The sequence below is a fragment of the Suncus etruscus genome, chromosome 12, assembly GCF_024139225.1.
Source record: "Suncus etruscus isolate mSunEtr1 chromosome 12, mSunEtr1.pri.cur, whole genome shotgun sequence".
In the NCBI taxonomy this organism is placed as follows: Eukaryota; Metazoa; Chordata; class Mammalia; order Eulipotyphla; family Soricidae; genus Suncus; species Suncus etruscus.
The window spans coordinates 15564300-15581681 of record NC_064859.1 but is presented as its reverse complement, the minus strand read 5'-3'; the positions used below and the strand labels follow the sequence as shown (position 1 = coordinate 15581681).

General features: G+C 34.9%; 1 protein-coding gene across 21 annotated transcripts in view; it reads left to right on the top strand.

The window, feature by feature from the left end:
* Positions 1–17382, top strand: part of NRXN1 (neurexin 1) — a 1163035-nt gene that overhangs the window by 488314 nt on the left and 657339 nt on the right. For all 21 annotated transcript variants that reach the window (XM_049784303.1, XM_049784319.1, XM_049784318.1 and 18 more), the window contains one exon: positions 4338–4776. In XM_049784303.1, the coding sequence (XP_049640260.1) occupies positions 4338–4776 (439 nt within the window). The remainder of the gene's footprint in view (positions 1–4337; positions 4777–17382) is intronic.

The following is a 17382-nucleotide window of genomic DNA, read 5'->3' as shown; positions in this document are numbered from 1 at the left end:
AAATGCTAATATTCTAGGGCAGAGAAATTGTAGAAGAGTTAGGGTGTATTTATTGTATTTGCCCCCTTGAGTATCATCAAATGAAGCCCTAGATGTCCCCAAGCATCATTGTTTGGTGCCCTGGTGTTCCCTGAGAATCCAGAGTCTATAGAACACCATGTTATTCTTCAAGCCCAGCATGCAACTGCAAGTATGATGAGCTGTGAGTTCCTGGAAGGAGACCCGGGCCTCTTGAACAACTCGGGAATCCCTTCACAAACATTAATATCCCAAAAAAAGTTTAGTTCTATAACCAGTGTCAAGTGATTAAAAAAAATAAGCCACCAATTTTTGGATATATATAAATTAGTTGATAACTGGAAAATTAAAATAAATCATATCTCCCAACATATATACACATAATTGTCAAGTAATTACAATTGAGCACATCATAAAAACAGAAAGAAATAAGCAAACACATTTGACTGTGGAAAATTTAGGTACTTACTGGCTACACATTGTTTTTAACTATATTCAGCTGATGTCAAGGATAACCTCTGTCTGTAGGTGACAAGATGCTCTTGCACTCTGGGTCAGATGAAGTAGAAATGTCCATTTGTGACTTCTCAGTTTCCTGTCAAAAATTGTTTCCCACCTTTTAGAGTTTCCTTTAAGAAATATACAAAGCTAAAAGAGAAGTGCATTACGTGTCTGAATCCCAAAATTATATAACCCATAATTTATAAGAATATTGACAAATATCATTAAAATTTTGCAGTATGTGATACTGTAAAAACCCTTAGAACATAGTCATTTTCATTCTATTTCTTAAAAAAATGTGAAAACTTCTGAGCATGTTTAGATAGCAACAGCAAGCTGAACTTTATATTAGAAAACTTTGCCTTAAAAATCATTTTTTTAAGGTGGGAAAGGTTGGGGGGCCAGGAGGGAAACTGGGAGCATGGGTGGCAGAAATGAGCACTGATGAAGGGACAGGGGTTGGATGTCTAGTATTTTATCATTAGTAGCATAGTAACTGTGATTTCATGGTGATTCATTTTTTTTTTTTTTTTTGGTTTTTGGGCCACACCCAGTAACGCTCAGGGGTTACTCCTGGCTATGTGCTCAGAAGTTGCTCCTGGCTTGGGGGACCATATGGGACACCGGGGGATCGAACCGCGGTCCGTCCAAGGTTAGCACAGGCAAGGCAGGCACCTTACCTTTAGCGCCACCGCCCAGCCCCGGTGATTCAATTTTTAAATATCTAAAAAAATAAAAACCATTCTGTGATGTGTAAATTACTTTCCAAGTGAGAAACACCTAATCTAAAATTATGTAGCTGTAGCCATCATTTTCCTAGAAGAACTATTGAGTGTCTACTCTGTGGTCAATACTGATTTTGGTAAGGACTACAGTGAGTAAGATTTCTACCTGCATGAATCAGAAATTCTGATGGAAATTCAAATTATCCTTTTCTTTTTTCGCTCCCCAGTGGAGGTTTGTTCTACAAAAATAGCTCTACATAATATACTGAAGTGAATCCTTACTTTTCTACTCTATTTTCCTGAACTTTTCCATCATAAAATTCTACAATTCCCTCATGATAGTATGCATTTCTTTTAAAAAAAAATTCTCACCTAGCAGAGGCATAGACTGGACTTATTTTTTTTCTTTTTGGGCCTCTGATGGCAGATATCTAGAGCAATATATTCACTTACTCATGTCAGAAATACCCAATTGTGTTGATGCGATTCTATTTCATGAATAGATTTCTCATCTGCATCCCTGGGATGAAAAAATATTCATTTCTATTCAATAGCTATGTCAAAAAAATCTCCAAATGTTAAAATATCAATCTTCAGGTAAAATGAAAAATAGTTTATATAACTTAAAAGTTAGAATCAAATGTTGCAAAAGTTGAAAAGTCATCCATAATTTTTTTTCCAATTCTAAAGATCTACAATAAAAGTCAATCTTAAAATCAACTTTCCCAGCCTGAGTATTTCTTACTATTTCCAGAAAAGTATGCAAGATTTGATACAATTCCTTTCTGTTATTGTTTAAGTTTATTTTTTGGTTGTTTCTAATAGATGCATGTTAAATCTGTCTGCATATTTGTTCAGAGAATAAAGTATTCTTCACAATAATCCCTCAGCATAAAGAGTACTTAGCATTATCATTAAAAACACATGATTATTTTTGTTCACACAAATAAAACATAAAATACCAAGACTACATTTATGTGCTTAATTTCTAAAAATTCTAAAATTTTAGTAGATTAATTTAGAAAAATATATTGCTATTAGATAAAAAGGATAGGATATTTATTAATGCCATTTATTGTGGTTAATATTTATTGAAACTTTATGATATTCCTGAATTTGGAATGGTTGACTGTTTGTAGGTTTGTTCTCAAAATGTGAGGTTAATTTTTAATCATAACTATTCTTCAAGGAAAGCATTTATAAGGAGTACAAATAAATTGGTGAAATCATGTGATTAATTAATGGTGAACTTGAAATTTTAACTTGGAAAGTGGAATAACAGAACTAGTACTCACTTATTCTAAAGAAAAGAAAATATCCAATAAAAATCATAATCATATCAGGAACTTATTAGCAATGCTAACTATTTTTATTGGTTTTGCTTTGTTTGCTCAGGGATTACTCCTGGTTCTGTGTCCAGGGATCACTCCTGGCATGGGTTTAGGGACCCATGGGATCAAATCCTTCCCACTGTTCTATTTCTCAGACCCTTAGTCACACTAACTCTTGATTCAACTGGTCACTAGTTTGATCTTGTTTAACTTGCTGTGTTAATTTTGTATCACCAATAAGGCCAAGTTAATCTTATTGTTCTTTTATAAATATATTTTACGCATAAAAATTATTTTTTTGGTTTTGTTTTGGCCACATTAGTATTGCTCAGGTCTGACCCCTGGCTCATGCTCTGGCTCAGAAATATTTTAGCTCAGGGGAATATACATGGTTCTGGGAATCAAAGTGGATTCTACTCTTTGCAAAGTCAAAATCCTCTCACTGCTCTATTTCTTCAGCTCTGGATCAATGTATTTTAAAGCCTTACCATGTTGCTGCTGAGAGAATTTGAACACCTCCTTATATGAATGTAGGGTGTTTTTTGGACACAAATTAACTAACTTATCTTAAAGTTAATATGACATAGGTTTGAATATGAAATTATTTAAGGTATTTATGCATTTTATAAATCATGCTTATAAAATTTTATTCTGTCAAAATAGCTTTGTTTAAAGTAAAAATATTTTATTTGGAGTTACTGATAGAGGGAGAGGGAGAGGGAGGCAGAAAGAGAAAGAGAGAGAGGCAGAGAGAGAGAGAGAGAGAGAGAGAGAGAGAGAGAGAGAGAGAGAGACTTTCAAGAGTATGGACTTCTCCAAAGGTGGAGATAGCCCTGGTACACAATCCAACATAAAAGTTTACCTCTTAAGAGGAGAAATGTGAATGACATGTGCTCAGGCACAATGTACCCAGGTAACACATGTATGCTTATGAACTTTTTTAAGGTGCCATAGTAGCAGGTATATAATATTGTGAGTCCAGTTTGTGCATTTATGTAATGACCTCTTTGAAATCACAAATGTGCTAGAACATACTATCAATAAGTATAGAATTGTCTAATCAATGTGTATAAAGCACTTGGAAGAGGAGGGTTTGGAACAACTTTATTATTTTGTTTGTTTTGTTATTTTTGTTTGTTTGGGGGTCATACCCAGTGATGCTCTGCACTCATGAATCTGCACTCCTGGCTCAGCACTCAGGAATCATTCCTGGTGCTGCTTGGGATGCTTGAATCAAACCCAGGTTAGGTGCATTTAAGGCAAGATTTTGTGATGATCTTATAAAATTAATATCTAGTATAGATAATTTGAATGTAAACTAGATCCTGTATGTTAGGGTGGGTTGATACAAGAAAGTGTAACATTTTAATGTTTTGGTGATAATAAACTGAAAAAAAATAACACCCCATTCTTATATGTAATAAACTCTAACAGCTGTCTAAAAAAGCACGTGACTTTTTTAATTTAAGTTTGCACATACTTGAAACAATGAAATTTTATTGCAACATTTCCCCAAGATTATTGGAGTTAACTACAGGCAATTCATGTGTGAGCATACATTATTGGATGAAATTTTATGGGGACGGTTAGCAGACCATATTTTTGAGGCTTGAATGCTATTTGACTGAAAACTGTCTTGTACATCAAAATTCACTAAAGAACATATGCCTTTCCACAGGCTCTTTGAAAATTATGCAATAAGTGACAACTTCTAGATGCTAAAATATGGGGCCAACTTTCTCACTGTGTCTTCTACCTCCAGGTGGTTTATAAAAATAATGATGTGAGACTGGAATTATCTCGACTTGCCAAGCAAGGAGACCCGAAGATGAAAATCCATGGGGTGGTGGCGTTTAAATGTGAGAATGTTGCAACTCTGGACCCTATTACCTTTGAAACCCCTGAGTCTTTCATCTCTTTGCCTAAATGGAATGCTAAGAAAACAGGCTCCATTTCCTTTGACTTCCGCACCACAGAGCCCAATGGCCTCATCTTATTTAGCCATGGCAAACCAAGGCACCAAAAAGATGCCAAGCACCCACAAATGATAAAAGTTGACTTCTTTGCTATTGAGATGCTGGATGGCCACCTCTACCTCCTCCTGGACATGGGATCAGGTACCATCAAAATTAAAGCTCTGCAGAAGAAGGTGAATGATGGAGAATGGTATCACGTGGACTTCCAAAGAGACGGACGGTCAGGTAATCTGTCATTATTTTCATGCTCTTTGTTTATACACACACCCCAGCCAAACTTCACTGCCCCTGTGTAAAGAAACTGAAATATATTAAATATTTCTTGTCTTTGGGGCAGAGGAAATTGCTATTATTTTTCTTTCATATCATACAAAAAATAAAAGGCAACAATTAATCATAGTTGGCCATCAAACCCCAAATGCTAGAACTAGCTAAAGCTGCTAGAACAGTTCCATAAATGAACAGTTATTGGATAACTGTTATTGGATAATTGGGATGCTTGAATCGAACCCAGGTTAAGTGCCAAATCTTGCAAGAAATTATATCTTGAGTTTTTTGGGTTCTTGTATTCCTAATTGTCTGTTATATAATTATAATATTTGGGGCATATTTGGAGGTGGTTTCAAGTGACAAGCACAAAGTATTCAAAATGTCTTACAGTCATCACAGAATTATTTTGTTTATTATAGCCACCTTTGGTTCAAGTTAAATCAGTAATCTCAATAACATTTCATTTTTTATAATTACTTTAATTAAGGGACATGGTTACAGAATTGTGCTTGAGTTTCAGTCATATACCAGCCTTCACCAGTACACATATTCCACCACCAATATTCCCAGTTTCCCTTCCTACCCCACCTGCCTCTTGGGCAGACATTTTGCTTCTTTCTCTTTCTCTCTCTATTCTCTCTCTATCACTACTTTTTCCTTCTTAACCCTGTGGTTTACACTGTTGCTAATGTAGGGTACTATGTGTATTGCTTTATCTACTTTCAGCATCCAGTTCATGTCCAGTATGATCAGTGCCAACTATTAGTTGCATAGTGGAACCTTCACTACTTGACTGCTATTTGTGTCAAGTTTCCTACCAGGGACTGGTCTTCCTGGCTCTCATCTCCATTGTCTCTGGATATTATTAGCATACTATCTTTGATTCTTCTTATATCCCACAAATAAGTGAGCATATTTTCTATCTTCCTCATTTCTTTATGTCTCTTACTCATTTCACTCAGCATAATATTCTTAATATGTATCCATGTATAAACACAAGAACATCATAGATAGATAGATAGATAGATAGATAGATAGATAGATAGATTTTATTTAAATAGCTTGATTACATATACATTATTGTGTTTGGGTTTCAGTCATGTAAAGAACACCACCCATCACCAGTGCAACATTCCCATCACCAATGTACCAAATCTCCCTCCTCCCCATCCAACCCCACCTGTACTCTAGACAGGCTTTCTATTTTCCTCATACATTCTCATTGTTAGGATAGTTCACAATGTAGTTATTTCTCTAACTAAACTCATCCCTGTTTGTAGTGAGCTTCATGAGGTGAGCTGTAACTTCCAGCCCTTCTCTCTTTTGTGTCTGAAAATTATTATTGCAAGAATGTCTTTCATTTTTCTTAAAACCCATAGATGAGTGAGACCATTCTGGATCTTTCTCTCTCTCTGACTTATTTCACTCAGCATAATAGATTCCATGTACATCCATGTGTAGGAAAATTTCATGACTTCATCTCCCCTGACTGCTGCATAAAATTCCATTGTGTATATATACCACAGTTTCTTTAGCCATTCATCTCTTGAAGGGTATCTTGGTTGTTTCCAGAGTCTTGCTATGGTAAATAGTGCTGCAATGAATAAAGGTGTAAGGAAGTGATTTTTGTATTTTATTTTTGTGTTCCTAGGGTATATTCCTTGGAGTGGTATAGCTGGGTCATAAGGGAGCTCGATTTCCAGTTTTTGGAGGAATCTCCATATCGCTTTCCATAAAAGTTGAACTAGACAGCATTCCCACCAGCAGTGGATAAGAGTTCCTTTCTCTCCACATCACTGCCAACACTGCTTGTTCTCATTCTTTGTGATGTGTGCCAATCTCTGTGGTGTGAGGTGGTACCTCATCTTAATATATACAACAAAATCAAGATTTTAAGAACACTCACAAAACTCTGCTGCCTTTCAGATAACCTCCCCATCTGATGAAATGTTTTTTGGAATTCTACCAACAGAGATGCATTTTGTGGCTTCCTTTGGACTCACATATCCCCTGAAGGCACTTCAAGAGGGATGTTGGTTATTTTCTAGGAAGGGTTGGATGAATGTTTTTGACTTGGGAGTTGATTTAGGGGATGTGAGAAACCGACTCACATTGCTTTAAGGGCAACAGTCATCCTGGTAGAAAAAATGAAACATGTAGATACCTAGACATAGAAAAGAAGCCTATATGTACAAGAATACCATGGTATATTCTGCTGCTTTCTTTACCCAAGTTATAATTATCATTCATATTAACATATCAATTTATTTTCTCAAAATAGATTAATTTAGGCCTAATCACTCTCCTCCCTCATTTGCCTATGTATTGCCCTAGGATTCTTCAAGTACTTATTGTCCTACTGGTGATGGTATGGAAAGGATGAAAATAATTGGTCTACTTTCTTGTTTCTAACTACCAAACTATTGGCTATTTTGATGAAAAAGTACCAGCTAGAAATGTAATAAGCTTGAAGAAAACTGTCCTAGACATGCCACTTTGGGAATTCTGCTTGATCTTAAACCTATACAAGGTATTTTTTCAATGGGACTGAATTTTTCTTCTTGCAAACATAGTGATATGGACCCAGTATTCACTGGACTTACCTAGGATCCATCCAGTGACTGGTACTATCAATATTATGGGAAATGGGATTTTATAGTTTAGTTAAATTTCCCAGGACATTGATAAATTATCTTAATAAATGCTAGATAAATACTTAGTTCTTTCAGATCTAAAAATCTGTGATTACCACCTGATTTTAGAAAGACCATATTAAGTTTAGAAATGGGTTTTTCTTTCTTTCATTGACTCCATGATCACTTACTTTTTCTTGCTGGCTTTTACTGCAAAACTGTTTATTTATTTACTGGAATTTGTGCCTTGTTTGTCTGTTTATTGATCTGTAAGATTAAATTTGCCTTACTAGCTGTATATTTTTCATCCAATAAAAATATGGAAGGCTGAAATGAGAAGAAACTTTTTGTCAGGAGTAGGGAGAAGGAGGAAGGTTAGAATCCCTACTTTTTTTCTGGGCCTCTGATATCTTGCAGACTCTATTTATGATTCATCCTCTGCAAACATGTTTCTAATGTTATTTTATTTCCCAAGTCCATAAGGAAAATGAGTTACTGTTTTCTGTTATCTGTGCTTTATCTTTCCACCTAGTAGTTTTCAGTGCTGGTAGACAGAAATATTTGTTTCTGCTGTTCTACACTGATGCTTTAGAAACTAGTTTCTTTCTTTTCTTTTCAGCTTAAGTAAAGAAGCATCCTATGGTAGGAATACAGAAATAAAGCATTGAATGTCTCCCTTCGGTTACTACCAAAGTTAGTAATTAATTTGCTGCTTAGGAACTAACTGCTAAACCAAAAATTCATTAAGGAGATGGTAACATGTCCTAATAAGGTACTGTGAAAGATAAATTGGTGGATGCTATAGGTAGCCATAATATAAAACTAGAATAAAAATTTGAACCTAATGGAATGCTTATATTTTTAGTCTTATTTTATAGCTATTTTAAAAGATCACAAATTAGATAAAGGAAGCTTGTGTAAGGATTTTAGAGAGTAAGAAATCACATATGTTGATAATATTTTATTCAGCTAACAAGGAGGCATCTTTCTTAAATATATGATGACTGTGATGATTTTATTCAATATTAAATACTATACAAAGGGAAACAAGTCATGCATTATCCATCTTTATGTTTTTATATGTTTACAGAGAATTTATTATATATAAATAATACAAAATTAATTTGTTTTAGCAAAATGGGTTCCTTATTACAAGGAGAATGCCCTTCAATTAATCACATTCTCAGTGGTTCTACTATCCTATTTATTCCCATTGAAAAATGTCAAATTCTGAATATCCTTTTAATTTTAAAACTTGCTTTTTCCATTTCTATTGAGGGACATTGCTTTTCAATGCTGCAAATGGTAGTATATGCTTATATATTTCCAACATCTTTACTACCAGAATCTACTTCCATATACCAATGTTCCAAAGAAGAAAGGAGTTTTGAAAGGGTTATTTGCATCCATAAAAATGAGAATTTGAAGGAATCCAATAAAAAATTTAGTATGATTTGTGGTGTTTTTATGATAGAATACTTTTATTTAATTGTAATTTTAGATTGATTTGGGACAAACAGAAAAATCAAAATTTATTACTAAAGTAAGTTCTGTCATTTACTAAACTTGAAAAAAATAAGAAGCAAAGAAAATCTTTGCTCTAGCTCAAGGGAGTTTAATGCAATTTTAATAATGGCAGCTGTTAATATTTTATATATAGTATTTTAATTAAGTTCTATATTTGAGCATTGCAATGGTTTGGTATAAAGCAGGCTTTTAAAATTAAATGAAGATCTCTACTAACTTTTATTTCTGATTTCAACTTTAAAATGTTAAGATTTACAGCTCACTTAAAACTAAGAAGCAAAGCATTTCAAAAAATAATTTATTTATCTATTTTTCACATTATTTTTTCCCGAGGCTATATTAAAATTAGTCTTAATATAATGTAAGAGAACAATATTGCTATAACAAGAGTATAATACGAGCTGCTTTCTGACTTTTGACAATGAACATCATTTCTATTAAGTTGTCTGGAATACTCCTTAGTTGAATATTTAAAAAAAATATAATAATCCCAGGGCCAGCGAGGTGGCGCTAGAGGTAAGGTGTCTGCTTTGCAAGCGCTAGCCAAGGAAAGATCGCAACCGAGATTCGATTCCCCTGGCATCCCATATGGTCCCCCCAAGCCAAGGGCAATTTCTGAGCACTTAGCCAGGAATAACCCCTGAGCATCAAATGGGTGGTCCGAAAAACAAAACAAAACAAAACAAATAAAAAAAATATATATATATATAAATTCCATGTTATTTTTATAATAAAGTGAAGGGAATCCAGGCTTACAAATGATCCTTCTGCTATTACTTGTTAAAATAAGTAAGAGTTAAATCACTGAGTGATCAATTCCTATTGATCAGAGTTATGGTCAAAATGACATTTGGTATCTACACTAAATGCTTTTAGTGTACCTCACACAGTTTACAGCTATCCTAGGAATAGAAATTCCTTCTTTGGTTTATATCCACAGATCTGGGATTTTCTTATTTAATGGAAGTTTATCAATTAATATTTAATATGAGCAATAAAAACTTTCAAATTTCTCGGTGCATTTCCACTCTACTATTTAAAAAATAAGAGCATCCTCTTTCACTTGAAGAACAAAACCAACCATCCTTTTGGTAGAAAGTATGGTATCTTAAGAAATTTTTCATTGCTTCTTGAAAACAGTTTGTTCAATATAGAGTACCAGGCATTACTCTAACCTTATGAATATAAGGTGCATTCCATGCCTATATATCTAAAGAGAAGAGACAGAAATGCAGATAAAAGAATTAAATAGTCATTAGATGTGACCAAAGTGGGTAGAGTGCTTGTCTTATACATAGCCAACCCTGCTCTAATCCTCAGCATCCTGTATATTGCCCCTTGAGCCCTGTCAGAAGAAATACCTAAATGCAGAGCTAGAACTTTCTTCTGAACACTGCCAGCAGTGATTTGTGAGTGCAGAGTCTGAGCACAACTGGGTTTGACTCCCTCAAAAATTGCAGGCTGGTAGGGAACAATACTGCACTCATGTTTGTTCTTGACTTCCACTCCATGAGGCAGACACATAGGCAGATGGAGATTCTGAGGAGAGAAGTTCACTGTTCTGAGTCATAACTATGCAGTCATTGCATATTCCAGACTGTTGACAAGGACGATGCCATTCCAGCTTATTCTCTGACCCTGGGCCTTGAGCCATCTATTCACTGAAAGTTGGGTCAAAGTTGAGCTCAATGAGCTCTAATGTCTTAGCCCTCCATTTCCCTTGAGCTTTGTTTTCAAGAGAACGCATTTGGTAATAGCTCTCTTCTTCTTCCATTTGGGAAAATGGAAAGAGAAGCAGTAGAAAAAGGTAGGGAATGTTAGCAGCCACACTTTGTCTAGAAATGTGGAGCAACATCTGTTCTCTATGTGCGACATCGTTCCTTCCACTGCCTGCTGAGCCTTGAGACCAGACTTGAGGAGACCTAGTGGACTAAGTCTTGAACGGCCTTTCAGATCCTGAGCCCAAGTGACTGAAGAGGAACCATCTAAAGTGCACAACCGGTTTCATGGCTCTGTGTATGAAGTGAGGGCTGCAGAAAACAAAGACCCTCCATGGATAGCTTAGTTACTTAACAGAGAAAAACCTTTAACTTGCTGAGTGAATAAATAGGATCGAAGGGGCTCATTACTTGGCAAACTCTGCAAGACTAAGAGCTGAGCATTTTTTAACCAGCATCCCCTCCCTTACCATGGGTCCCCTTTTTTTCCTCTTTTGTTCCCAAACTGCACTCAAAACAGCTGCCCAGGTATTTAGCTGAAATGTGAATTATGCTAAAATTAGAATGAGGTTAACGACTATTTTCTTAGCACACAGATACTGTTGAAATTTATGTTAAGCTCTTTGGCTCAGTCAAAGGAACCCTTTAAAGTATTTTTTATAGCAAGCTGTCAGTCTTTTATATAAATATAAACCACTATGCTACATAAAAATAAAAGAGAAAATTCATTCTATCAGAGGTTATTCCTGCGTAAGATGACATTGAGCAGCCAAGAAGCTACTGAGATTTGAATTGAAGTCCTAGAGTTCTAGTTTAAGAACTAGAAATTACAGTGGGGAAGACACAAGGCTCTCCCCATAGCATATAATTAGAGGTTTGGAGTAATCACTGATGGAGGTGAAAGGCATTTTCTAGCTGTCTTTTACCATTATTGATATCTGTATATATATTTATGAATTCCCATACTTATTTAGCTTTTCCTACTGAACAGCCATTAGACAATTTCTTTATTTAAATCTTATTTTTATATTGCCCTTTAGCTACAAACATCTTTCTCATTTTTCTACCTATATTTTCCATTCTTCTGTTGCATATGTTGAAATAATTTTAAATTATTTAGAAAGTTAGCACTTTTTCCCACAGTTGCAAACCACTAGGTCTCAAACAGAAGACTGAAATGCTTAGTAAAGCATTTAATCAGTTAATATTTCTCTATCCCAGAGTATATTGCATGTTTTCTTCAATTGTTAAAGTGAATATATATTTTAGGTACTTGGCAATTATTGTGCAGGCATAATTCTTCATTCTATTTGTTTAATAAAGAAATGTTTGTAGGGCTGGAGTGAAAGTGCAGTGGTAGGGCATTTGCCTTGCACATGACTGACACAGGATAGATCTTGGTTCCATCCCTGGCGTTCCATAAGGTCCCCCAAGCCAGGAGTGATTTCTGAGCTTATAGCCAGGAGTAACTCCTGAGCATCATTGGATGTGGCCCCAAAGCAAAAGCAAAACAAAACAAAAAATAAGAAAAGTTTGTAATTTAGTGGTAGTAATAGTAGAAGGAGAAGAGAAGAAGAAGAAGAAGAAGAAGAAGAAGAAGAAGAAGAAGAAGAAGAAGAAGAAGAAGAAGAAGAAGAAGAAGAAGAAGAAGGAGGAGGAGGAGGAGGAGGAGGAGGAGGAGGAGGAGGAGGAGGAGGAGAAGGAGAAGGAGAAGGAGAAGAAGAAGAAGAAGAAGAAGAAGAAGAAGAAGAAGAAGAAGAAGAAGAAGAAGAAGAAGAAGGAGGAGGAGGAGGAGGAGGAGGAGGAGGAGGAGGAGGAGGAGGAGGAGGAGAAGGAGAAGGAAGAAATAATAATAATAATAATAATAATAATAATAATAATAATAATAAGTAGCAGCAGCAGCAGCAGCAGCAGCAGCAGCAGCAGCAGCAGCAGCAGTAGTAGTAGTAGTAGTAGTAGTAGTAGTAGTAGTAGTAGTGTGGTATAGAAATATTTTGGTACATCTTTAGGATGCCAAGGATCTAACTTGGGTTTGGACACATGCACGGCAAATTCCCTATCATTGTGCTATCGCTCTGGCCTCACATAGGCTTTTAAAATAGTTTTACATAGAAATATCCTTTTATAATGCAGTTCTGGGACTGCTGAACACAACCCAAGTAAGACTTTGCAGAGGAGGGGTCTTGACTGATAGAATTTACCTATGATTGTTTGTCAATGAACAAAAGTCTACAAAAAAGCAATGGAACTCAGTTAGGCATTTATCTACTTTTTCTATTTTAGCCCCACTGCAGAAGTAGTCATCATCTTTGATCGTTGTCATATTATTCCATCTAAATAGGAATGCTCATTGTTCTACCTTAAGAGCTCTCCTTGGCTGGAATCCCTGTCCGAGGCTTTTACTTAAATTTTCTCTCTTACTGTAAGTCTAATTGCAGTACATGCATAAAACTGATCAGGTATACACATACATATATTCTTATTTTTATATAAATTACTTATCACAAATGGATTATAAATTGGTACCAAATATTTTCAGAGCTATACAGAAAAAATTTAGTGTCCAGTTAAAGGCAGTTTCTGGAAGAAAAATAACTTGAGGTTCTTAATTATATATATATACATATATATTTGTGTTTAGTATTAATCAAACCCTGGGAGATTGAACCAACCTTACCTTGCTTTTCTGATTGATATTTATAACTTCAATCAGAAGATATAAGCTTTAAGCTTATGCTATATGTGTTAAGCATGATTATTTAACTCTTCATATATTTATATTTATAATTTATGCATGTTGTCATAAGCATATACATGTTCATAGATGTGCATGTGTTAATATGTGGTGTTTAGGTTAGCATAAATATATGCTATTGAAGAAACATTATACTGTCACCAATTTGTTCATTCAAAAAGTGCCCAAACAGAGTGTGTATTTACTACCCACTTCTCTCATTAATTCTCTCTCCCCTTAGGTAACTGCTTAAACAATTTGATGTTGAAAAATTTTCTAGGAATCTTCCTTACCCTACATCTATGTAAACAGAGGAAGGCACACATATAAAATAAATTTGCATTAAAAGATAATTCCTTAACAATTATTGGATGACTTAACTAACCAACTAGGACTTTTTTTTAAGTTTATTGGGTTTTGGCCACACCCAGTGGTGTTCAGAACTCATTCCTGGTACTGTGCTCTAGAATCAAATGCAGAGCTGGTGATCAAACCCAAATTGACTACATGCAATGATAGTACCCTGCCATCTCTATTAACTCTGCTTTTCTGACTGCTGAGTATGTTTTGTGTGGCATCTCTTGTAATGCCATAACATATTCACTTGAATACTTCAGAATGGTGACTACATTAGTAATGGACTTTTTTTTTTTAAACATTTTACTTTGTCAGCTTGTAGAATCTGGTCCTTTTCTAAACTGAAAAGTGAAGCTAAATAATGAAGAATGAAACTTGAAATTTAAACAAAAGTTATTTTAAGCACCCATTTTAAATATTTTTCCTAAAAGGATCTACTGACCATCTATATAGTTCTTTCATTTTCATAAAAATTATATTAGTCTGCATAAAAATATTATTTAGCTTAGATCTACCACTAGTTATTTGCATAGTTATAGTATGAAAATCCATTTCTTCTCACCAGACAAAATTATAGTTCATTATAGTACATTATTTTATGTCTCTTTATTTTTTAAATTAAACTTTTAAAATTACTTAATACATAAAAACAAATTTGGTTATTTTAAAACTCACCATCTATCATGTTGTTTTCCACCCTATAATCTTCTGAAAGTGAAATAACCAGAAGAAAAAAAACATGAAATGATTAAAAATAGAAATTAGTAATAAAGAAATGTCAAATCAAATGGGGAAGTTGAGAAGAATGTATAGTTGATAGTCTGAGCACTGGCCTTATATGTTTGAGGCACCGAACTCAATCCCTGGCTCTGCACACACAGACACAAAGACTCACTTGTACACACACACATACACACACACACACACACACATGAATGGACACACTACCTAAATTCTTGACAAACTATGATGAGAATTTAGCTTTCATTTTATGATCAATAATTTTATCAGAAAATTTAATTTTTAAACAGATTTTTACATAAAATGTGAATTTAGTATGTTTACTTCTCAATATTCTTAAATCAACTTTACTTTGTCTATTAATTTTGTTTTCTCTTTTGCACATGCTACATGTATCAACAATTTGACATTCATGCTATTATGATGAAATGCTAAATTAATTATGGAAGCCATACATAGGCAAATATACTTGTGCTTTAGCTGTAGTAATTTTCTTAGAAAAGAAGTTAATTTATTGGGATACTTTGGATTCCTAAATATTGAAGGATTAAGCACTGATTCATATAAATGCCTAGAAGTGCCTACCATCTACCATCCAAAAATCTACAGATTTTAATAGCTCAAATATAGCAATGTTTACTTAGAATATTTGTTTAGTTTACCAGAAACTTTACATATATAATTAGAAATGGTTAACTATAGCACAAGAAGGCAAACCTTAACAATCGTATACATACATAGCTTTTTCTTTTCTCCTTTTTTTTTTTTTTTTTTTTTTTTGGTTTTTGGGCCACACCAGCCGTTGCTCAGGGGTTACACCTGGCTGTCTGCTCAGAAATAGCTCCTGGCAGGCACGGGGGACCATATGGGACACCGGGATTAGAACCAACCACCTTAGGTCCTGGATCGGCTGCTTGCAAGATAAACACCGCTGTGCTATCTCTCCGGGCCCCATACACAGCTTTTTCAAAGGGAACATATCAATATTTATTTTCTGGAAGAAAGATTGAGTGATGATAGCTCAATATTGTATGAGGGTTTTTTGTTTATTTGTTTGTTTTTTCTTTTTAAAAATAGTCATTTGTTTGTAGAGGCCTTTGGATTAGCCCTCATATTGCCTTCTAATTAGATTTCTCTCAATTGATTACTTTGGTTTTCCTGTTAAAAAAAGATGTTTCCTCATTGCCTCCTCATCTGGCTTTTCCCCTCCCTTGAGAATGAGGTGCGTTTTTCCCAATAATAGCTACTCTGGAGGCCTGGAGGAGGAGCTGTCATCTTGGCTCTTGATTCCACGTGGTGGGGTGATTGGCTTGTGGGTGAGTTTCTAGCCTGTTATTCCTTCCCAACTGTGTGTGTGGATTATTTCTTGTGCCAGAGTTGCTGCCGAACCTGTGTCTCTTGTCTACTCAGATTTGGGCAATGGGGATCCCTCGCCTTCTATGGAAATTGTGGAATGCACAACCCACCATACCACAGTAGTTTACAGGGCTCAAGAGATCATACAAGAGTTAAGGTTTTTGTTTTTCAAGTGGCTCACTCTGGTTCAGTCCCTAACACCACATAATCTACCCTAATGACTACCAGGTCCTTGAATGCAGAGCTACAAGTAAGTGTGGAGTACCACCAGGTATTGCTTACTCCCCCTATATTTATGTTTATTATGCCCCAAACCCTAGAAAAACTCACTTTTTATTGTGATAAAAGATATGTCAACTAATTATTTTTAATTATTAAGAAAAATGACTAAATGTTTTAAGTGTTCCATTGAATTTTTAAAAGTCAAAGATTTTTTTTAGTCTTGCTTGGGGCTACACCCAGTGGTACTCAGGGGTTACTTCTGGTTCTGCACTCAGAAATTGCTCCTGACAGGTCATATGGGTGACCATATGAGATGCTGGAGATCAAACCTGCTATGTGCATAGCAAATGCCCTACCTGCTGTGCAATCACTCCAGCTCCCAACACTCAATTTTTAATGAAATGGGCACTTGGGGATTTTAGCACTTCAGTTTTATTATGTTTGTACATATGTGCATATACATTTAAAAAGATTTAGAATCTAGGTGTATGTTTCATTTTTGCTCAGTTCAAAAACAATTAACATCCATGATAAATTCATTGAGGTATTCAATAACAGTAGGTATTTCCAGCCATGTACTCATTTCTATGCAGGTTAAACTACAAACACCAGTCTGAGTTTGACTCTAGTAAAATTTAATGTTTTTTTCAAATAAAGATTCTACTCTGTGAACATTCAGTAAGTAAAATTGTTTTCATTTCCAATTAAAATCAGTACAGCCCTACGTGCTCCCTTTGAAAGCACATATACTAAAATCAGTACAGTTCTACTCTTTTCTTTGACATTTTGTTTACAAGGACTTTGAAAACCATAAGTGTGTTTAGATTGGAAAAGTATGAGAAAAAATAGTAGTTGATTTTTTTTTTATCTTTGTTGCTTTGTTCTATTATGTCTGCTGACAGAACAGTCCAATGACTAATATCTGATACCTGCATTTATTTACATGATGCTTAAATTGAATCAGACCCAAATTAATGGTTTTGTTCTCCTTGGATTATACTTTGAGGTGAAGTTGGGATTGTATTTTTTTCATCTTTTATTGCTTCATCTTCCGAATAAGTACTGTAAATTTGTCTTTTGAAATAAGTATAAAGACATATGGAAAAACATCCTTACCTTTTATGATGAAAACCACTCAATTAGCATATACATTTTTTTCCCTTTCACCAGGACCACTCTTAATAGTTCTAGGAGTTAGGAGATTTGTGATGAGGACTGAGTCCACAGCCTCAAACACACCAGGGATGTGCTTTCCCTTCCTTTAATAGCTGAA